The sequence below is a fragment of the Euprymna scolopes genome, chromosome 8, assembly GCF_053919585.1.
Source record: "Euprymna scolopes isolate OS-2025 chromosome 8, ASM5391958v1, whole genome shotgun sequence".
Classification (NCBI taxonomy): domain Eukaryota; kingdom Metazoa; phylum Mollusca; class Cephalopoda; order Sepiida; family Sepiolidae; genus Euprymna; species Euprymna scolopes.
In genome coordinates this window covers 92,749,768-92,773,784 of record NC_136489.1, presented here as the reverse complement: position 1 = coordinate 92,773,784, position 24,017 = coordinate 92,749,768, and the positions used below count along the sequence as shown (strand labels likewise).

Sequence of the window (24,017 nt, the reverse complement as noted above, 5' to 3'; positions counted from 1 at the left end):
AACTTCTTTTTAAAGTATATTATAATTTTAAACAATTTTATTCAATTGGTGTAATGACCAAACAATACTGTAATACAATTTAAATTCACAAAAATCCAATTTAAAAAAGAAATTTAGAAAAACTGTCCAGAATTCCCTCTATATGAAAGAAAAACATAAAATCTGTATGTACATATCCATGACAAAACAAAAATATCATATTTCGAAAATCATGTAAATTGATCAAGTAGTTTTATTTTTGAATAAGAAAATAAAATTTTATGAATAACCCAGGAGCGAGCGTCTCATATCACTATCTTGAAAATAATCTCAAGAAACAAAACGAGGTAAGCCAATAAGTCAAACATGCAAAATTTTTGTTGTAATATCTACAAATTCCCATAATTCCCTTAAAAATGATTTTCTTATTTAAAAATTAAACTTGATCAATTTACATAACTTTTGGAATATAACACTTTTATTTCATCATCGCTACATACCTAATACAAATTTTTCTTTATTTTTATTTTTTTAAATATAGCGAGAATTCTGGAGACGAACAAAAAAGAGAAAAAAATGTGAAAATATTTCTAGGATTTAGATTTCAGCATTTTATTGCAAAACCAATTTTTTAATGATATTCATTGAATCATTTTTCTAAAAAGGTGGAAATAATTTTTGACAAGAAATTAAGACAAAAAAAAGCAAAGTGGCTATGAGAAGAGGTGTTTATGAGTGAAAAAAAAAATTGAAAGTAAATGGACAATGTCAAGTAAATACAGCCAGTAGATATAAAATTTAGAGAAAAAGTAAGGCAACTCTAAGGAATCTAAAAGAGAAAAACAAATACATCTTTCTATTGTGTAACAAATACACAAATACTTGATTGCAGATCAGTCTTTCAGAGGCAAAGAACAGATATTTCTTTGATTAAATTATATAGCAACTTAAACCAACCTGCTAAAAGTGAACATATTTTTTTTTCAATTTTTTCTTTTTAATGCAAAATCTGACGATATGGTGCTGAATTGATTAATTCCAAAATATATACATAAATTAGAATAAAGGGTTCATTGTTGTATATGTTCACTAAATAACCAGTCATTCCCTCAAAATAAAACAACAAGATCAAATATTTTTAATCATGTGATAATGGTTCCAAGGCATAGTTAAAAAATTGTTTCTAACAAAAGGATTAAAAAATATCTATGCACTATTTTTTTTACTTACTTTTATTTGGAAGGGAACAGATAAAAATTCCCACCCAGTTTTACTGCCAAACTGTCAACATTTCATAGCTTGCCTTCATGATGCTCTTCTACCTTTCAAATGACTATTATAGAAATTATGAGGGTTATTCCAAGAGTAAATATGCCTACTTTTTAAAACTCAGAGTTGAAAAGCTATGAAGATGAGAGCGACCTTTTGTACTCCAAAAAGTATTTTTCTACATTGTCACCACCATTCTCAGTGCACTTTTGACAATAATTCAAATATGCATTTTTGCTTTTGAAACATGTCCATGACAGATTGCTTTCTTAGAACTTCACACCATCAATAACCACAACAGATAAAACTTTCAGGTTATGAATGCATAAATTCAGTCATAACAATGCAATCTGCAATCACCTCTGATTCATTCAGGCAGAATAAAAAAAAAAAAATAGGTGACATTACTTCTGAAACGCTGCTCATAGTATTGCTAATTCTCCCAAGGATTAAACTCACCATTTTGGCTAAGAATTGTTGAATTACTTTGCCCATACTTTTTCATAAAAAAATTTCTGATAATTTGTTCACAGGAGCACAGGTAATGCTGTTTCTTGGCGTAGCAATCTTCAGTAACTATTCTAAATACAATCCTATTTTTATGCTATGCAGAAATTTTATTGTGTAAAATAGTAATTGTTAAAATGTTAGTGAAATCAAAAATGTACTTTGATTTTTTTTCTAGGGGGATATATTTAGAGTTTTCAATTCTTTTTACTCTGCAAATGAAATGGTTTTTAATGAGTTAGACCTCCATATTTAACAAGAAACTACTTAGGACAATAATTCGATCTGACTAAATCAATAGTTTGAAGTTATCATCAATAGTCTGTTTAAAATGACAGACTCATTAAAAACCTTTTTCATTTGTAACTGGGTGGGGGGGGGTATAATAAAGTCATAAAATTAAACCACTTTTAGCTATGATTAGTTTACATATGTTCAAACTGATAGGAATGTCGGCAAGTTGAACTGACTATTTTGCGTTTCAACTTGCCTACTTCTATACATGCCATTCATCAATCCAAACAAAAGATTTTATCCGTTATAAATCATCCTTAGTGTATGATTACTATCTCCTGTTAATTTCAGTGTTATGTGACCATTAGTTTAAGAGTTTAGCAGTTAGCTATTTACACACACATGCATACATCTGTTTTATATATAGATATAAGAAACTTTGCAAAACAATACAAAACTAAAAGAACAACCAGTTTGTTTTCAATAAAAATTGACATCACTTTTCTACACAATAAGTCTGCATGAAATAAAATTAAGAAATTATTAGTTCTGAAGACCTCAGAGGAAGATTAAATCTGGAAAGTAAAGGAAGATATATGCAAAACAAAAGATTTAAATGGTATGGCTATGTTGAAAGAATGGATGAGAGTTCTTTGGTTAGTAAATGTAGAACAGTTGAGGGAGCAAGTCCAGTTCAAAGGAGAAGGCCAAAGACAACATGTGATAAAAATAAAAACAAAATGAAGTGATAAAAATGAACATGATAAATGAAGACCTAGCCAGCAGTATGTAAAACGGACGTTTAATTGAATATGATGGTGTCATTTATTATAGTGACTGAGGATTGTTATTTCAAAAAGCACCGAATTATTTGCCTCTAGTATCTACAACTGTGGCACAATGATAATTGGTTGGAACCTTAGCTCCCCACATTTGGAGGCTTTATACCAGATTTTCCCGCTACTCGCAAGGAGACACGCAAAATTAAATTGGTGTGGTTTTCATCTCAGAATGTCGTCGCCCATCAACTCTTCTCAGATTGATAGAAAGTGACGGCTGCCAAGCCAGATTGTTTATGCAGTTGGGATACAAAAGGAAAAAAGGCGTCAGATTTACTGGTTCGACGCCAGGATTTTAAAATCAAAATAAGATTTCAGTTTCTTTATTTTTTTAATATGTGTCTGCCAATATCTCCCTCTATCACTCTTTCCATCTCAGTTAGAGGAAGGAAGAATGGAAAAGCAGTGGAAGCTGCCCGCCGTGAATCACAAGACATTGAAATTGGACTCCCATTCCCAGCAGACGTAGAATGTTGGACTCTTGACTTTATTGAGAACAAGTCTTGAGTTAAAGAAAATTCTCCTTAAATTAAATAAATGTCTATTTTCATAAGAAAATGTGTCAAGCACATATTTCATACAATCGTTTGAACATTTTAGCAGAATGATCCTTACCATTAATGACAATGAAAATCCTGCCAGTAATGACGCCAAGACCAATGATAAGACCTGCCAAGCAGACATAGCCAATGTTGTATCAAACCCTTAATCTAAGGGGGATATGCTCATCATGATTCCCACCTGGGGGAGCTAGTTGCTGTGCCCAGGATGTAACAACCATTGTAAAGATGTCCCCACGACACGGACAAACCAAGTAACACAGCACTAGCAAATGATAATTTTACATGAAAACTTGAACATATTGTATTAGATTATTTGGGCCACTATTCTGATCTTGGTTGTTATATTTACAACATTTTGGCTGATGTAACCTCAAATCTTCAGAGGCATCACTTGGGAATCTTAATCGTCAAATCTGGAGTAGAAAGTGGATCTTGAATTGCCTTTCGGCAGCCTCATAACTCTTCCCTCCCTTATTTTTTTCTTTAGTCCTCACATTCCATCAGCAATGTATATGACAGAGGTGGAAGAATTGCAGTTTTCTTGGTTGGAATCATTTATCCTTGGCTAGCTTTTGACCTTGAAATTATCATTTTTTTGCTCCTTACATCAAGGAGGTTTCATGCTTTGTCTGGAGTGATTTCCATAGAAAAAAGGTACAACCAAATCATTAGGTCGAACTCAGGAACCTATGTGGAATTTTGAACCAAATCCTATATTTGATCACTGGGAGCAGATTATTCTCATTCCATCAGCCATAACAGAGTAGAAGTGCTAATTTTTATGTTATTCTTACATATTATTGCCTGTAGTAAGGATTGAACCTTCAATGTACAGAAGACTGGCACTTAGAACTGAGGATAAACCAACACCATAACCTGTTAAATGAATGTGGACAATTCTAGTATGAACTTTGTGAACCTTAAACCCAAGATGATGTATAATGAAATTCTTTCTCTTTAAATGTAAGAACGTTTTAATTCTTAATACAGTCTACAAGTATCGATTTATATGTTTCAGACACATCTAGACTATGTTAGGTTCCTAATATATTAGCCAATTTCCTCTATGGCCTCTTAAGGTGATATTTGTTGAAGTCCGAAAATTTCAGAGAATTTCGGACCAAATCCTTCATGTAATCTATTGGGGTAGACTAGTCCCATTTTGCATTTCATACATCATTTTTTCTTCATTATTTCAGATATCTTACCAGTTATATATTTTTTCAAGATTTACAAAAAACACCCGAAGAAGGCCAGTGAGAACAAGGTCGAAACATTGTCAAGATAACTAAAATAAGGATAACTGTCTGAAACATGGAAATAACAATATCTCATCTCAGAAACTGAGTCAAATGAAAGTGTCCAACGGGAAACATTTTGCAGATATTGAATTATGAAGACGATCATGCTGTTATTTCGAATTTATAACTTGACATCAGTGAACGGTTTCTTTTGTACCAAACATCATAAGCAATGTTGTAAGTTTTATTTGAATGGTTTCAAACTGATATAAATGATTGCACACTAAAAATAATTAAATTTAAAAAAAAAAAAAAAAAATCGATTAAAAATTTTAACTTCAAATTATTTGATGCCTTTGGAATTTTTGAAATGGAATTTTTACTTGATATTTAATTTTCATCTAAAAAATTGCTCCAATAAATTTTTATCATATATATATATATATATATATATATATATATATATATATATATATGTATTTATGTTATTTTTTTTAAATCATGATTGTTTGGTGTAGAAGAAACAACCTACTGATTCCAGCTTGCTATTGTGAATTCGTTATCACAGCATCTAAGATAATTCAATATCACTAACATTTTTATGCCAAATCTTTTAAGCTATTATTAAATGAAATCTTTTTGCACAGATTTCTGAAAAGACCCCTCCCCTGCCCATTCATTTTTTTTTTTTTTTTCAAATCCAAAGTTTCACTTTTTCCACATATGAATATCACAAGCACCAAAATATTAACTGACAAATTTAAATAAAGGTTTTTAAATAAAAAAGATTTAAAATCCACAATAAATATTCTTTTATAACAAAAGTCATATACGATTAAAAACTTCAGAAAACCATTTTAAATTACAGGGTGCACTAACCCACACCTCAAATTCCACCCATGAAAATATGCATAGAATCTTTAATAATTGAGCCATCGCTTTAATATTTTAGGTTTATGAAGGATCATTGCAAGGATAATTAAAGTATATATATATATATATATATATATATATATATATATAAACGTCCTTAAACAGTTACAAAAAAAAAAAAATAAAATGAAAAAACTAAATAAATGGTGCAGGTCATATCAAAGTGGAATTGTAGCACAGAAGTAATATATCATTGAATGACAATAAAAGACTGTTGGCTATTTACAACTGAAACTTGCTGATCAAGTCAGGCACAGACTGAAGTTTATTTGTATCAAAATAAGGTTGGATTGGAAAAAAGGATTGAATTTTATCAATGATTTCATGGGTATCACCATTATCTTTCTGATTTTTAGATTTTTTTTTTTTAAAAGGTGTGTTTAGGAGAACTAAATATTTTTTCTATTCATATTGAACACACAAAAGATTCAACGGTTGTTTGGTATTAGTGTCACAGCAACCGTGTTGTGATATAATGCCAAAGTCAATTCTTTTTGAGCGAATAAACACCTACTCTAGATTTCTATAACCCAAGAGAAGAGAGAGCTATACATTCATACTTTTTTCTAAAAAGGTAGGAATGCATCCAGCAGATTCAGGCAGGATTTGAAACCAGCCTACCAATTCCACAGTGCATCGATAAGCATTGCTTGACAAGTGATAAATTTGCTAAAGATTTATTTTCAAATATTTGGCTTGGAAAAACATTGAGAAAGTTTGAACTTTCGATATAAAACATCTGAAGGTCACAAACAAAAAACAAGTTATAAAAGTTGAGTATTTATTAAAAAAAAACAACAAAAATAAAACAGTTTACTTCTTTTCAAGTCAGAAACAATTCAAGTCAAAGTTGAACATATCACATTAATTATCTAGAGATAAGAAATTATTGGTTTTCTAGTATAGAATGACACATCTCTCATAATATAGAAATAATATTAACATTTTGTCTTTATTCATACAATTTAGCAGAATATAAGAAAATTTAAGGAGAGTAAACAGTGAACCATGGGTTTATTTTCGGCAGCCTTGTAACTCACTTCCCTTATTTTATCCTATAGTCCTCATATTCCATGAGTGCTGTTTCTCACAAAGGGGGAAAATTGCCGTTTTCCAAATCAGAATCTATCCATCTAACACTTATTGGCTAGTTTTTGATCATGAAGTAGTATATATATTTTAAGCTCTTTACATCAAGTGGCTCAATGTCTTGTTTGGAGATTTCCATGAAGAATAAAAAAAAATCCAACTAACTATACAACTGGAAAGAAATTTATCAACCTAACATTGATAGATTTTATTTATTAATTTTTTTGCACTTACTTGAGTATTTCCTTAATAAATAAAAAAATGTGGGCAACATTAAATGTGATTTCTGGTACAAAACTGATGATAATCCCAAGGAATTATGCTTTTCTGACTTTTGTTAGCATTTTTTTTTCAAACTCATGTTCTGACGCATAAAAAATAAAATTGTTAAAAGTCTGTGAATGTAAAAAAGTTCTTCACATTGGAGATTCCCTTTTTGAGTCCTTTTGCAGGAAGTTCCATCCCAATGACAATTTTTTCAGGCTTTTCTGGCACTTGTGGAATATTCAAAGATTCCCTCAGTTCCTCAGGATTCATGGCACCTGGCAGATCCTAGCAAGAAATTTAAAAACAATAAGTTTTTAAAAAACTTTTCTTTTGAAATCAAGCAAAATAATAATTGTTTTCAATAGAACAAACGTTTATGATAGATAAATGAAACATCGAAAGATGAAATATTTTATGAAAAGAAATGCATTGCTATGTTTTTGGTAAAGGTATAAAACCATACTTCCTCTCCAAGGTTTTTTTTATTTTTTTTTTTTTACACCGGAATCACCACATATCAAGGCCCGGAGACCACTCGAGGATAAGGGTTAATGGGTATATATTAGTCAATATGATTATAGCGTAGTAAACATAAGTAGTGGGAATTTTGTAAATCGGATTACCTAGAGGGACAGTTCATCAATAAATTTACGTTGGACTTGAAGACAATCAGATTGTAGTCAGCTGGAAAGCGGGCAATCAGAAAAGAGTTCCACTGGCGTGTAGTTCTAAGACAAAAGCTTTGTTCATGGAATCTACATTTAGGTTTAGGCACAGATAAAGAGTGTGGGAAATGATTGATAGTGGTTTTGGCTAAACTTGGCGAGGGGGGGGACCATAGATTGAAGCTCAGCTAAGCATTTGCTATGAAAGTAGCGATAAAGTAGAGACAGGCTTACGTCTCTTCTGTGGGAAAGTGGTTGCAAGGAAGAGAAAAGGACATCCCCCCACTAAGCTACGAAGTCTATTTTGAACTCTGTCAAGGCAGGATAGGCTGCTGCTAACAGCTCCTGCCCAGATATGGCAACAGTACTCCATCATTATCAACCCTTTTGGGATTTTGCCATAATTTTTTAAAAAGGTTTTTTTACTTCAAGTTCTTTATCCGTTCAAATATTTATTTATGGTGTTTGACTTGGTTGTTTTCTAGAGAAAAATTATTTTGTTTTTTACTTTGCAAAACAGGATTGAGTTTTACAAAGAGAAAGAAAAAAATAACATCTATGTTTGGTGCATTTTAGGTCATGAAGACAGTATCTTCAGACAGCCTGATCTAATAGCACCAGGCCTTCAACCAGAAATTTACATCAAGCTAGTATATAACAGTGGGTAAAGAATGGCACCGAGCCCAATACCACTTATGAAAACATCACTAAAATCTTTAATAATTGATTAATTGCTTTAATATTTCAGGTTTAAAGAAAAATCATTGAAAGGAAGATTTAAAAAAAAAAAAAAAAAAAAAAAAGTAATTTCAAAAATATCTTGAGCAGTTCAAGAAAAGACATGAATACTTTGTAACTATTAACAAAAAATTGCAATACTGTCAATATCCAGACAAACGAAACTCATGTCCAGGTGGGCCCACAAATTCGGGGCTTATAGAACAATATAAAATTTGAAAGCTAATGGCAACAGTGTCACTCATTAAATGTTAAAAGAGGAAAGTGCCAGAGTTATTGGCAATTTTACATTTTGTATCTAGATGTGTTTGCAAAGCATATGTGCATATTTTGAAGTAAATCACTGAACAGCAGTAAAACAGAAACTGTTAAACATTCTTGACTGAAACTTGGTGGACAAGTCAAATGCAATTTGAAGTTTACTTGTATCAAATATGGTTTGATTGCAGAAAGGATTGTGAATTTTATCAATTTTTGGTCACCCTCTCCCCTTTTTTAGGACAGAGAGAGTCACCCCATAGTTAAGGCTGTCAGAAAATCTTTTTACATAAAATAAAACGAGTTTCAAATTACCTAAAAGGATCCTTATTTGTTAAAACCACCTAAAATATATTTTGTTTTTTTGCTGAATCTTTTGTGCCCCCCCTCCTACAAAAAAAAAAAAAAAAAAAAAAATGACCACTTGAGAAAGTCAAAGAAAACATGAGAGGAAGCGATAAAGATAGATGAGGATGGATTATTTTGTTCTTTAGTTCTTACTTGAGCAATGTTTCTGACAGAAGGGTGAGAATTGCGGTTTTCTGAGTTGGAATCTATTCATCTTAACTAGTTTTTAATTTTGGAGTCGTATTTTTTCAAAGTTTTTTTTTTTTTAGCTTCATACAATGTTTGGAACAATTTCCATCCATAAAAATATAAAAAAAATAAACACCTAATCAGATAAGTTAGTTTGGAAATCAATTTTGAAAAAGCATCGAACACCTGCCAGCATGTAAAAGACAAAATAATGATGTTGATGATAATGATGATTATAAGGATGGTTTTAAATGAACATGTTTGTCTCTCCTTCCTCTGTGTATCAGCCTATTTGGCAGAAAAGCATTCAAATGTCTCAACCACGATGCCGCAAAGAGAGAGGTGGACAATATCCATAGTGCTCATCATCACGTATAAAAGCTATTCATAAAAGGTTAATATAATAGAAAAGCTCTATGAAAGAATATAATTTTTGGGAAAATTATATTTATGATGTTATTAGTTGGGTTTGAATTAGTACAGGTAAAACAGATTTTACAATAACTCATAGTCCAGCATCACTTTTAATCCAGACAAATTCATGGGGGAACTTGATAATCTTGCTGTCAACAGATTATTATGTGTAGCGCATCGTTTGTTTGCATTCTACCTGTTGGTAGTAGTCTCCCTTTATCTTGAGATTATATTTTAGTTATAATTTAATCCTAGTTATGACTTCAGTTAAATTAAAGTGGCAGTCAGAATGTAAAATATAAACAAGTCTATTTCTGCCAATTTTATTTAATTTATTTACATTTAATCTTGATTGGAGTTTCCCATTTAGCATAATAGAGTTGTGATAAGCGAATTCCTTTCTCTTCATTTAATGCTCTCTGTGCAGGCCAGTGCTTGATTTTTTTTTTTTTTTTTTTTTACATACGTTAGTTCACAAGATCTTATATTTATAAACAGACTGAATGATATTTTCTTTTAATCAGCATCCATTCTTTTGGAAATATTGTTTTTTTTTTATGTTAAATAAAATCTTTGATACATTCCTGGTCAAAATCATAAGACCACTTAAGAAAGTAAGCGTTTATGCATATTATTGAATTTTTAATCAAACAAATGGTTGAAACCACTGCCAAAAGGGGAAAATATGATGGAAAAGAATGAAATCTGTTTTATTCGAAACCTTAACCCTGATCTAATAATTATTTTTTAAAAAAATTTTCACCTGGTCAAAATGATAAGACCACTGATAATTTATCTAACAAAAGGCAATTATAAATTACTAAAAAGGGTCTTAGTATTTAGTATAGCCTCCATTATTACGAATTACTTCAAAAATTCTCTTCGGAATGCTTGCGACTAAGTTTTTTATCAGTTGCGAAGGAATTCTATTCCATGTACTGAAAACTGAATCAGAAAGTTCCTTTATCGAATCATACTGGGTTCCATCCTTGAACACTTCCTTTGCCATCCATCCCCAAAGATTTTCAATGGGATTGAGGTCCAGAGAACATGCTGGATGATCTAACAATTCTATATTATTTGAAGAAAAGTATTCTCGTGCTTGTCGAGAAGTATGTATCACAGCGTTGTCTTGCTGGAAAATCCAATTTCTTCCACACAGACGTGGACGTTCAGTCCTGATAGAAGCACTTTCAAGCATTGAAATGTACTTCAATGATGTTTGCTGGCCTTTCACTACTTGCAACTTTAGGGTCCCAGCTGACGAGAAAGCACCCCAGATCATTAAAGACCCTCCTCCACTATGCCGAGTTGAAAAAGTCTCTTTGGGCAAATTTTTATCATGCCAATAGTGTTGAAATCCATCTGGACCATCTAGATTAAACTTTTTCTCATCGGAGAAAATTACATTTTCCCACTTCTCTTCATCCCAAGTCTGGTATTTGGTGGCATATTTAAGTCGGTTAGTTTTGTGCTGTTCAAGAAGACGTGGTTTCTGCAGTCGCTTTAAATGATTGAAACCCTTCATTTTCAGATGCCTTCTGATGGTTTTAGGACTACATTCTGCTGCTATTTGGCTTTTCAATCGACTTGAGCTCATACTGGAGTTTTTTTTATACTTCTCCTGATACGGCGATCCAGTGATGGGGTTATTTTTTTTGGTCAACCTGGACTCTTTTTGTGCCCATATTGATCTGGATTTCTTAAAAAAATTTGTGATGACCATTTTGCTACGATTCACTTCGTTTGCAATGGATCTATGGGAGAGTCCACCCCTATTAAGCTCAAAGATCCTTCCTCTCTCAAACTCTGATAATGGTTTCCCTTTTGCCATTTATAATTTATTTAGAGGTTTTTTTATCCACTAACAAGTTGCTTTTAGTAACACAGAAATCTTTTCGTATTTATTTTTTCCAAACTAGCCGATTTTATTAAAGTGGTCTTATCATTTTGACCAGGTGAAAATGTTTGTTTTTTAAAAAATAATTATTAGATCAGGGCTAAGGTTTCGAATGAAGCAGATTTCATTTTTTTTCCATCATATTTTCCCTTTTGCCAATGGTTTCAACCATTTGTTTGATTAAAACTTCGATAATATGCATAAACGCTTACTTTCTTAAGTCGTCTTATGATTTTGACCAGGACTGTATCTAACAAAGGGGTTCTTTTGTTATAATTTATCACTGATATACCATGGTTTCAATCTTTGGTCACACCAAAGACTAATAATAATTAAAAAGTGGTACTTAATGTCTCCTCCCTAACCGCTCAATAATATAAAAGCGAAGATCAAACAGTCCATGGAAAAGAGTTATGCCCTCTCTTCCCATGGTGTAGTAGCCAATAAAAAAGAAGCTTTAGTGTAACCCATAACTACAATCAAGCTACTTAAGTTTCTAGTAATATCTAGTTGTTTAAAGACATGGTAGACGTATAACTAGTGGATTAGAGGTGCCTGATGAATTTGAATGGTTCAGCAAAACAGTTAATTTATCAAATGTGCTGGAAAAGAAACAATTTAAAATGATAACACCAAAAAGACAGATCAAAGAGGAGCAAGAGTTTTTATTTTCCTTACCTGTTTACTGGCAATGATTAACCACGGAATGGTTTCCAAGTGTTTGTTGGCTTCCACTAAAGACAATAATTCTACTTTTGCAACATTAACCGTATCTAAACTAGAAGAGTCAATGATATAAACTAACACTTGCGTTCCATCAATGTAATGGTCCCAATGTTGTCGCAGCTTCAAAGCACCACCGACTAAAACAAAAGAAACAAAATAAAAATGGTTTACAAAAATATTGGAAAAAATAGAATTTATAATTTTTTTTTATTAAATATAAATAAAAATGGGAAAATTATTCCTTAAAATAGAAAAAAACAAACAAATAAAGTATGAGTTGTTTACCCATGTGATCGTTATGACTTGAATCATAAACAACTAAGTGCTTGTTAAGATATAGTTGGCAAATCGATTTTTTAAATATATCGTTTCAAGCAAAAACAATATTACATACTTAATTGTCATGTCGAAAATAGTAATATATCCAAACATTATGAAAATTCATCAAGTAGAACTGCTATTGCATTTTTAGTAAAAAAAAAAAAAAAAAAAAAAAAAAAAAAAAAAAAAAAAAGTCTATCCTTATAGACAACAAATATTGCAGCCATGAACAAATAATCTAATATATAAAAGGCTATATGTCTGTCCGTCTCCATATTTTCAAACCTCTTCCAAAACCAAAAGTTGCAGAGCAGCACTAGGGACCTCAAATGATTGGATGTTTTACGGAATGTTCTTTTATGGGTCTTTATCCGGTTAAAATAGTTTTTAAGGGGTCAAAAATGGTTCAAATTTGAAAAAAATTGTTATACATTTTGTACATTCATCTTAGTTTATTTTTAATTTTTAATCATTTCATATGTGTGTCAGGTTGGTACAGTGGTAACATCACCAGCTTTGAATGTTATAGTTTGCTTCCAGTTTTTATTCTAGCCAATAGCACTGAATTATATTTTTTTACTTTTGATATCACGACTCTTTAATAATATATACAAAATCTGGACAAATTAATATATCATATTTAAGCCTATTTGACAACCAGGCAAGCCTGGATTCCTTTGGATTTGTGGGCCAATTCCAAGTCCTGCTGCCACACCCACCTAATTGTACCAGAGGATCACCACACTTTTCAGCACATCTAGGTACACTTTGGCAATGTGAGGTGGCATGATGTGGCCCTCATTTGAAACCACACCAAAGACCATAACCATGGCCAGAAATTTTTTCATCATCCTGGGCACGTCTCTGTTATTTGTATTTATTATCCAGCAATACATTTTGAGGGTGCTGGCAATGGTGCCGTTGTCATAACTTGGATCGGTAGAGAGCATGAGTTGTACAGCCGTGCATCTCAGACCTCATTCATTGAATATTGTGTCGATTTCAGACATGATAGAAGGCTCCTATCACTCTTGGGATTTGTATATAACTGGCCAACTAGTAGATGGTCTGCAAGACAAAAAGAAAACCGGTTTTTCATCAAATGGAAATGGAACCATGTCATCTTTTCTAGGGCAACCATGTCTTTTCATAATTTTAGGGTGACAATTTTATCATTCCACTCTGTGTGTGTGGGGGGGGGTATATATAAGGACGATTTCTGTAGTTGAATGTGGAAAACACTAGGCATATTTTTGGATGTCCACATATATATAAATTAATTGCTTGTCACTTTCAAGACATTAGAATTCCCCATGAGAGAGGAGAGGAGGAAATGTAACAACATCTAAAATAATAGATTTATTAATTAATCTCGAATATCCAGAAAATAAAAATAAAATAACTATACAATTTTAGGAGGCACAAATACTTGAAATACAAAAACTAATTGTAGTAGAGGGAAAATCTATTTACAGAGTAGAAGATATGTGACACAAATTACCCTATAAGTAAATTGAACCCAAAGAGGAGATTAACAAAAAGTTAAACTCCTGCCACCAACTTTAGAAGGTTGTGAGGAAGAGGTGTGTGGGTGGGTGGGTGAAGTCATATAGGATTTCCAGTCAAAGGCATTTAGGTAATTAGATACAGCTGTGAAAAGCAATCCTAGAAAGATTGGGTTAAAGGCCAAATTAGTTAATGTATACTGTCAAGGTATTATGTTACTTGAAATTAGTAGGTTGGGCAAAACTATTTACTTTCAACAAGAACAACAAATAAAATGTTGTGGCTATTTTGTATTATTTATACGATTTTCCCTTAGTTATAAAAATGTCATAGATTAAGAAATATTGATATTATATGGTTTTAGAATACCATTTTGGTCAAAATTATTTTATTTTTCAAATTTATGTGAATGGAGTTATCTGTCCTTGTTTTAATTCATAAAAATAAAAAGTGATTGTTCAGACATTTCATTTTAAAAAGGAGCTACAGTGACAGAAAAAAGTATACCATATAAATAACAGAAATGAAATATTAATTTCATTAATTTAATTTTTACTAAGAAGCTGTGGTTATTTGTCCACATATTTTCAGAATTAGACTAACAACAATCCTAAATATCAATCAGTGCCATTGGTGAGGGTTACAAGAAAAGGTGTGATCCTGCAAATAGGGCCTTTGAACATGAGCCACTGTATTTGGATTTGCTAGAATCTACTGTTCTCATCTTAAGTATTATTTCTACAATGTTTCTGTTGATGTAACCTCTGACCTTCTCCAGGTATATATTGTTGAATTTAGGAATCCTCAATCCTCATCTCAAAAATTCAGTCAAACTACAAAAAGTACACGTACAAATTTTACATTATCAGATTCAAGGTGACCCCAATCAAGAAAAAGTATTGTAATATTTATTCCATTAGGGTCATTAGGGAATAAATTAGTTGGAAGATAGTGTATGAAATAATCAGAAAGAAATGTAGAGAGAGAGAAGGGAAGGGTGAGGGTGAAAAAAAAAAGGTTACATACTTTGATGCTTCCAAGCAACACTGGATAGCTCAACCAGCTCAGTTTCAATGCAACACAGATACCAATAAAAAAACTTAAGTTAGTCTACTGCCAAAATCTTTCTTTAAAAAAAAAAAAAAAAAGAAAAAAAAAGAACTATTTAATCACATATAAACCATATTAAAATGTATATTAGAGGGTGTTTTTTTTTTTATTTTGAACTTTCTTTAGACTTAAATTTTTACTTACCTTCCCAAAAATTCAAAGCCTTATTTCCAATGGTAGTTGTAACCACAGCAAATCCTTGAGTTGGGTTATACTCTGCCTGAACTGGTCTACCACACAATGCTAAAACGAATGTACTTTTACCAGCTTTGTCAAGTCCAAGTACAAGGACACGCTTTTTGTCGGCACTATCAATTCGTAAACTCTGTAAAAGAAAAAAAGTATTTAGAAAAATAAACATATACCTTTAAAAAGTTTGTTTAGAAAAGAGTGAAAATGTGATTAGAAATGTTACATTACGGGTGGCTATATGTCGAATAGTGACATATAAGGAACTAGTACAAATTTTTGAGTCATGCAACCAATACAAGACATGGTGACACGCAATCTGCAAAACAGATTGATTACCAGAGACTGAATCATGGATAGGTGATCACAGGTAAGAGGTTAAATGGGTTAGACAACAAAGAGACAGGAAATGAAAGTAATGATGTTACTTTTGTTGAGTTAAGAAAACAAGAGATTTTTTTGATCAGTTTGTCTATGGGAGCTGAGCCGGACACATTCGAAATAACGCGAATCTGTCCATAGAATGTTGCACAAAGCAGTTTGGTCAATAATGCTCTAATAAAAAAAACAAAAAAAAACTTGAATTCCAAATGCAAAAATGACTTCTAAGATCCCTATTTTCTGTCTACATCATTTAGCTTTAATAAGTTATTTAAGAGAATACAAGTCTCTCTCATGTCATCTATTTCTCTCTAAAAATAAACTTAAAAACTCCAAATGTGTCTTAGCCTTCTTTTTTGCATGAAGAAGAAGTTTATTTCAGCTAGTTACACTGATGAATCACAGCGATGCAAAAAAGATGGATGAAACGAATCATACAGCAACCACTAGATTAAGAATAAATGCGACAATCACTAGATGAAACGACAACAACAAAGAAACAACAACAAAGAGAAACTTGCAGCATCAGCCAGCAAAGAAAAAAGGTTTTTAGTGCTTTCCCACTGCAAGAACTTAGATACCAGAGTTGGAAAGTGGGATTGAATGTCAGTGCCTCTGATCTGCAAAAAGTATTTGGATAGTCCCATTTGCATTCCCCAGTAAGGGCGCCTTAGGCAATTTGCAATAAACTAATCCCTTCTCAAAGAAAGCCTGGGTAGGTGGACCACCTAGAAATGTGCAGAACTAACATCCCACCACAATCAATAGGGACAGATCATTCAGGAATTCTCTAAAAAAAAAAAAAAATAAATAAATAAATAAAATAGATAAATAAAATAAAAATAAAATTTAAAAAAAAAACAGCAAAAAAGAAAGATACAGCAAGAAAAACGTATGCCACAGCCACACAACTATACTGAACATTTGAGTTTGTTGTTTTAAAATAAGTGAACACAAAAGAACTAAGGTATAAATGGACATGTGTGACAGTGTCATTGTATGCAGCGGTGATGTTGATGATGATGATGATAATGATGGAAAGAAAGCATTGTTAGGAATGGCGCCTTTTAGTAACATTACAAGTGTATGCTGTATTTTCGTGGACATCAGCAATATTACATACCTAATGTGCTTCAACAAGTCATATCTTTTTTATTTGTTGGTCAATTTTTAAAAGAATTATACTGATGGAAAGAAAAGAAAATAAACATTCCAATGATGTTAATTTATTTTTCTTTTATGCGTTCAATGTTTTTATGCTCCAAGTTAAAAATGAAAAAACGGTAAAAAATGATAACAACAAAATGGGAAACAGTTTTTTCAATGTTTACATTTTATATGTTACGTTTGGATACCTATGTGCAGGGTTAACTTTGATTGGGATGGCTGAAATTTTACAGGCTATATAAACATAGAAGTCCATCTCTACCGGTGTTTGATTTTTGTTTCTTATGACCACAGGAAACAAAGTTACAACCGAGCAAAGTTGATAAAGAATATTTCAAAATTGATAAGATAAATCGGCATATATCATCCATTTTCATATAGATAATAGTTTCAGAATCATTTTCATGTATAATATGTAAAAATTTGATAATTATTAATTGCGCAGAATTTTCTTTAAAATGTTATCTTTTATAGAAATCAAATCCGCTTACAGAAAAACGGTCGCTAAACCTTGATAAATGGTGACTCCTATGTAAAAAAAAAAAAAGAAAAAAAAAAAAAGCAATTGTGTTCCATTAATGTAATGACTAAACAATGCCTAATTAAATTAAACCTCACAATTATCTTATTAAAAAGGAAAAAGGGCAGGAAGGACCAGCATGCAACAGCTGTTTAAAAAAATAATTAAAAAAACATTTATTAGATTTAAATTTCAATGCCATGAAAAACATCTGACTGATTTTTTTCTTTAATGATTTGTTTTCATTGAATTGAATTACTTAAATGTTTTAAAAAAAAAAATAGTCAAGCGAATAGGAATAATATAAAACTAGTGGGGCCTGGTGAAATTTCACTGGGGACTGATTCATATGCAATATATTGATGTTGGCATTCTGTAGATGTTCAGTGTAAGTGGAGATGCTTTGATATTATTGTAGCTTTTTTGTTAAAACTGCAAAAGTATTTATCTAAGCTAGCATGAACGTCCAGCAAAACCTGGTCATAAAGTACGCTTAAATAAGATATTTTAATTCTTGCAGATTTCATTTATATTATTATAGAGTTAACGTTCTATCAATTTTTGTATATTATAAAGTTGCGATTTCAAAAATAAAAAAATATATCCATATGATTTGGGTGCATTGGTTTGAATTGAAACAGAAATAAAAACTTATGAAAAAAAAAAATATATATATATAACTAGAGTTCCTTCAGCCATAATCGAAACTGAAACCAAAACTTATAAATAATTTTACTAAGAATTCTTCATAACAAAAAATAGAAGTACATAATTAAACGACCCGGATGTAAGCAGGACACATGCTATCGTATTAATACATAGATGATCCCCTCCACATGAGGCCTCATGTTTTGACAAGCTTCTGGGCTTGACCTTTACTCCTGATCTGAAATGGAACACGTACATCAAATCTGTTGCCAAAGCCGGAAAAATGGTGGGATCCTTCTATCGATCCAGTAGATATCTCACTGCTGATGCAATTCTCTATATAAGAGCCAAGTTCGTCCAAGGATGGAGTACTGTTACCACATCTGGCCAGGAGCTGCTAGAAAGGACTTATCCTGCCTTGATAGAGTTCAAAATAGACTTCGTAGCCTCATGTCCTTTTTTCTTCCCTGCAACCTCTTTCTCACAGAAGAGATGTAGCGAGTTTGCTTTATCGTTATTTTCATGGCAAGTGCTCGACTGAACTTCAATCTATGCCCTCCCCACGCCAAACTTTCACAAGAAACACTCGTCTAGCTGAAAACACTATCAACAATTCCCCCCACTCTTTATCTGTGCCTAAACCTAAACGTAAATTCCATGAACAAAGCTTCTTTCTTAGAACTGCATACCTGTGGAACTGTCTTCCGTTTTCCTGCTTTCCAGCCGACTACAATATGGTTGTCTTCAAGTCCAATGTAAACAAGTTCTTGATAAGCCGTTCCCCTTAAGTTAACAAATTTACTGAATTTCCATTACTGACAATTACTATATTGTCTAATTGACTACTGTACACTCTTTAACCCTTATCCTCGAGTGGCTTCTGGGCCTTGATAAAAAAGACCAAGTCAATCTAGTGGTTATATAAAAATTCAAATAACATTTTTGAACAAGACCACCATGGAATTTCAAAATGGCATTAGCTAAGATGTAGAAAAAAAAAACGGTTTGAAAGCATGCAAATAACAAACTCAACTCTAATCATAAAAATAATATCAAGTAGTTGTACATGTGTCACCTCGATTGGAGGTATATATGTAGCAAGATGAATATGGGTGTATAAAAATAATTTTAACACATTTTCCACAGAAGGCAAAAGTGGAAAATTCTATTTAAAGTTAAAAATAAGAATTAGGTTTGCATGTCAGGATGAAACATCATGAACAGGAAGTCAGCAGCGTGATGTGGCATAGAGAATAGGAAAGCCATCATCTTTGGCAGGTGAGACGATTGGGCTTGATAGTCTTCATTCAAAGGTCTGTTTGTCTGATCCTCTCCTTCCACACGGAGCAGATGATAAGCTTATATAAACTATCAAAGAACATGAAGTCAAAAGGAAATATGTGGTTGTTTTTTTTTTAATTTATTTGTTAGTTATAAAGAAAGAGGAGGACAGAAATTTGGCTGTTAGAAGTTAAGTTTAGAATTAAGGCTACATGTTAAGATATTGTACTATAGACAGGAAATTGTTAAAGACACTCGATGAATAAGCTGAGAAAATTGTCTTTTTTTAAATCACATGCAAGAAAAAGAAAGCAGCACCCTCCCCCAATTGATGGGAGTATTATATATATATACTAGTAGCATTGTTAAACCCTAAATGATCATGTGCCATATTTATTAAGACAGTTTACAACAGCCGTTATAAAAAGAAGAAAACAATGAGAACAAAGTACTGTTATGTGTTATCTACACAACATGACTTCAGCTGCCTATGTGTGTGTGGAGTCGCCATATGAATCGATCCATTGTAGTTCTACACATATGTAGTATGACCTCTTGTGCAGGGATTTACAATGTAATCTGGATACTTTTCTTGGGACTTGATCACTGGAAACTAAAAAAGACAACATGTTCACTTAATATCTGAATACACCAGTGACATGACAAGTTGTGCATCTTTGTTAACCCTAAAATGGTCAGAGAGAAATTAACTGAGAGCCAGTAACATCAGACAACTCGGACTGAACATCCATTAAAAAGAAGGATATTTGTGTTTTTTTAGACAAGTAAGAATTCTGCTCATTAACGTCGTGTACATTATGTTTGTGTTCCGTTATACTTTGTCAATATGTAACTTGTACTTTACATTTATTTCTTTATATTATTAATATTTATAATATTCATGTTTGGCACCTACAGAGCTGGTTGTTAAATAACCTCTTTTCCCAACATATTTTAATACCTTTAAAATGATTTTACTTGTTTCTGGCTATTTTAAGAGGTGGACATAAGAGAGGTTTAAGCACTCCTATCTATCCAGATTTTAAATGATCTTGACACAATAAGTCTAAACTACTATTTTAACTTAAAATCTTTATGCCGTAGGACCAAATTAATCTACCCCTTACATCAGGTGAGATATGAATTTGAGTCAAATTGTGTTGATCATACCTAAGTAACTATATCTATTTAGCAAATCATTCCACATTTAACATCAAAAGCATATTACTGCTAAGTAATATGCAACAGCAAACACAATGGAAAGCATTTAAAAGCAAATATTTTGTCAAATAGAAATTGTAAATTATTTCCCATTGTTTGAGGTTGCTTGAACACCATATCTAAACAATGAACAGGGTTGCATAGTAATTACTATAAAAAGGTTTAGAGAAAGTTTCAGGCTTTGCAACATCAGATCCCTTAGACTAGAAGACTCACTCTTGTTTTACTGATTGGCTCACATTCCCATAGCAAAATATACTTTCAAAAACTAAGAGCTGTTAAAAAGGGAAAAGTAGTAGTTCAAACCTTCATGTATTTATCTATAATTATAATATCATGCTGACCAAATTTATTTCTCAAAAGTTTGCTATCGATATTTGATTCTGACTAATAAATTTCCTTTTTTATCCTTGCACTATGTCCTTTAGAAGAAAAATGTATTTTTCTGTAGTTTCTTTATAGGAAAGACTTATTTCTAACAGGAAGATTGTTAAAATTGTTACGGATGGCCACCTCGACATTACATTTTTTTTCCTTAGTTGTGTTAGTGGTAGAATAAATGTTAATATTTGTTTAAACTGAGCAACGGTCCACCAATTCATTCTTTTTTAATCTGTTGGTCTGAAGAGACGAAATCGTGCAATCATATCTATTTCCTATTTACTTACCACCTCGCGAGGGCAGAGTTGGACACAAGATCTGTTTTTATGTGGTAAAATCCAGCTCCCCAGAAAGGAGCATTCGAGATATGAACAAAAGTGGAAATTACCTGTCATGAAGAATTTCTCCTCCACTGACCGAGGCCAGAAAAAGTGATATTTAATCCTTTCATTTCAGGACTTTCGTTCAGTTCGTAATAGTTAGAAATATCCCATATCCCATAATTTGAATGTTTTCTTTTCTTAGATTTTTCCCCCCATCTGTTAAGTTTATTTTACATGGGTTTATTTGTGTTGACTTCGTTATTTCTTGCATTCGTTGTGTTCGGCCATTTTTATTTTTGCATCCCGTTTGTCTCATAAAAATTAATCCACATTCCTTGTTTCTACCTTTCTGTATAGAAAGGAAATCTGTACTCTAATAGGACCTTAACACAAGTCATACCCCTACACGGAAAACTTGTCCGAATGAAATAAATATTTTATAAAGAAACTCTTTAATCTCTCCCTCCCTTTTTTTGCTTTTGTTTTCATATTACCTTTTTTCTTTTACCTTTGTCATGTGTACACTCTCTGTATCCTCAAATGGGGGAGGCATACATCACAAAATGAAGACATTTTTAATAATGACCTAAACAACACTAGCAGCTTAGGAAGCTAATAAATTCTACATTACTTTATTAAAAATAAATATTAAAGTATTTATTGAAATTACTTGTATAACATAATAGTTGGGAAAATACTTTGCTTAATAACAATAAATTGTTTCAATGAAATGAAGTGACTTTTGTCAGGCTCAATTAACACATGAACTTACCCTGAGGACTTTTATTTCAAGGTTAAGCTCATTTTTTCTATTTAACTCGTTTATTATAAAAAATAATTTTATTGTCTTAAACACATAAAAAAAAAAGAGAAACAAAAAAAATACTTTAATTCCTATCAATTAAAATTTTTTTTTTTTAGTTTTCTGCAAATTATTTGTTTGAGTCTTAATTTATTCAAGTAATAGAATATAAATGATACAATAATACATTTTTCTTTTTATTTAGGCTTCCTTTGTAAACGTAGTTAAAACAATTTCTTAATTCAACTATTCATGGTTTTAGTTTCCAAAAAGCTATTTTATGTCACACTTCTATTTTAGAAAACATAAAAACTTATAAATTATCATTTTTACTTACATTGCAAAGATGTTTACAAAAATGTTGTAATTAAACTTTCCGTATCCCTTGGCAATGCTGAATAGCCCTGTTTAAATATATATGCGCACACATGCATACACACATTTCCCATATCTTTAGGAGAGACTAAATAGCTTCAATAATTAAGCCTCATTGTCTACTCCAAATAAAATCCTTACACTTCATCAAAATCCATTTTGTTGCATTTTTTTTCTGCCCCATTCTTTATCGATTTGACGAATTCCCAAACTCAAGAAAGCTTCTACTTCTAACCTTAATTGGTTTGAAGTAAGCAGGTCATCTTTTACACTGAATTTCCTCCACAAATTGTTGGGGGTTGAATTTTTTTCTTTTGTGAAAGATCATTATGTTCTCTTTCCAACTAATGGCAAATTTATTGCTTAATTTTGTTTTTCATGAATGTGAATTTATTGATATGCTTTTCTGCAAACTTTAACAGGCTGCCCACATCTACATTCACCTGACAATACATTGCCAAAGATCGTCAGTTTGATCTGGCTCTTCATATTGTCAAAGGCTTATCACCAGATTATACAAAGTGAATCAACAATTACTCTTGATTTTTATTGATCTGGATCTCATTGTATTGATCGCCTTTGCAATTGCTTTAAAGACCTAGACATAATGCCATTTAAAACAACCATCTCCAACCACAAAACTGTAGAATGACTATTAGCTCAGTTCAAGGAACCTTTCTAAAAGATTGTTTTTTTTATTAGGAACCAATTGCATTAACCCGGCATTACCCAGGATTCATTATGTTCAAATTTGTTTTGTAAATATTTATTTCCTATAACCACAGCCTTTTTGGTAGGTTCAGTATTCTAAGCTAAATAAGCAATCTTATTCTTATTAAAATAAGTTATTCTTACATGATTTGTCTTTATAGGAATAAAGAATGACTCAATATTAGCAAACTACCGAATCATTTAAGTATTTGTTGAAAATAAATTGTAGTGAAGTATGTTAGTTTATTTCAAGGTACGATATTAATTGACTAGTCAGAATCAAAATTTGGTTTGTCTTAAATACTATTTAGAACAAACTTCAAATCGACTGATATAGTTTTATTTATTAGGAAATAATACCAAAACTATTTTCATTCATCAATATTTATGAAATGTATTACTGCTTTATTTTCAGATTTCAAAATCCTCAGTGTTAGAGAAGTATGACTGTAGATGACAAGTTTGATTTGTTAGCATACATGTAAGTCAGACTTAAAATCCAGATGATATAATTTTATATATTGTTACTATCATGCCCCACATTGGGACTACATAAAGGTGCTCACCTAATAAAATAAAGGGGGAAAAAAAATAAAAGGTCCTTCAGGTTTGATATATTGGGGAGGCTCTTTTAAAACTCACAAAATAGTGAGGAGACGAATGAACAGCACAGTGAAAGCAATGCAACACAAAAACATCAAAATTTAAATCAAACTTTATTACAAAAACTGACTATGGGAGGAGGGGGAAAAAGAAAAGAGGGTGAGATTAAACAAAACGAATCATGGTGGTGGGGTGGGGGTCTTACAACAATGTCTAAAAATGCTGAGCGGAAAATAAATCAAGAAACAAGAAAAAAGAGCAAAAAAAAAAAAAGAAACATTAATTCATCACAAGAGAGAGAGAGAGACTTAGTTCGTTT

The 24,017-nt window shown here is 31.8% G+C and overlaps 1 protein-coding gene across 1 annotated transcript in view; it reads right to left on the bottom strand.

Moving 5' to 3' along the window:
• Nucleotides 1-6,323: 6,323 nt before the first annotated feature.
• Nucleotides 6,324-24,017, bottom strand: part of LOC145283635 (uncharacterized) — a 39,365-nt gene continuing 21,671 nt past the window's right edge. Inside the window, exons 2-4 of the mRNA XM_080132587.1 lie at nt 15,241-15,421; nt 12,112-12,296; nt 6,324-7,206 (exon numbers count right to left, since the gene is read on the bottom strand). Coding sequence (XP_079988713.1) covers nt 7,042-7,206; nt 12,112-12,296; nt 15,241-15,421 — 531 coding nt within the window. The 3' untranslated portion in view covers nt 6,324-7,041. The remainder of the gene's footprint in view (nt 7,207-12,111; nt 12,297-15,240; nt 15,422-24,017) is intronic.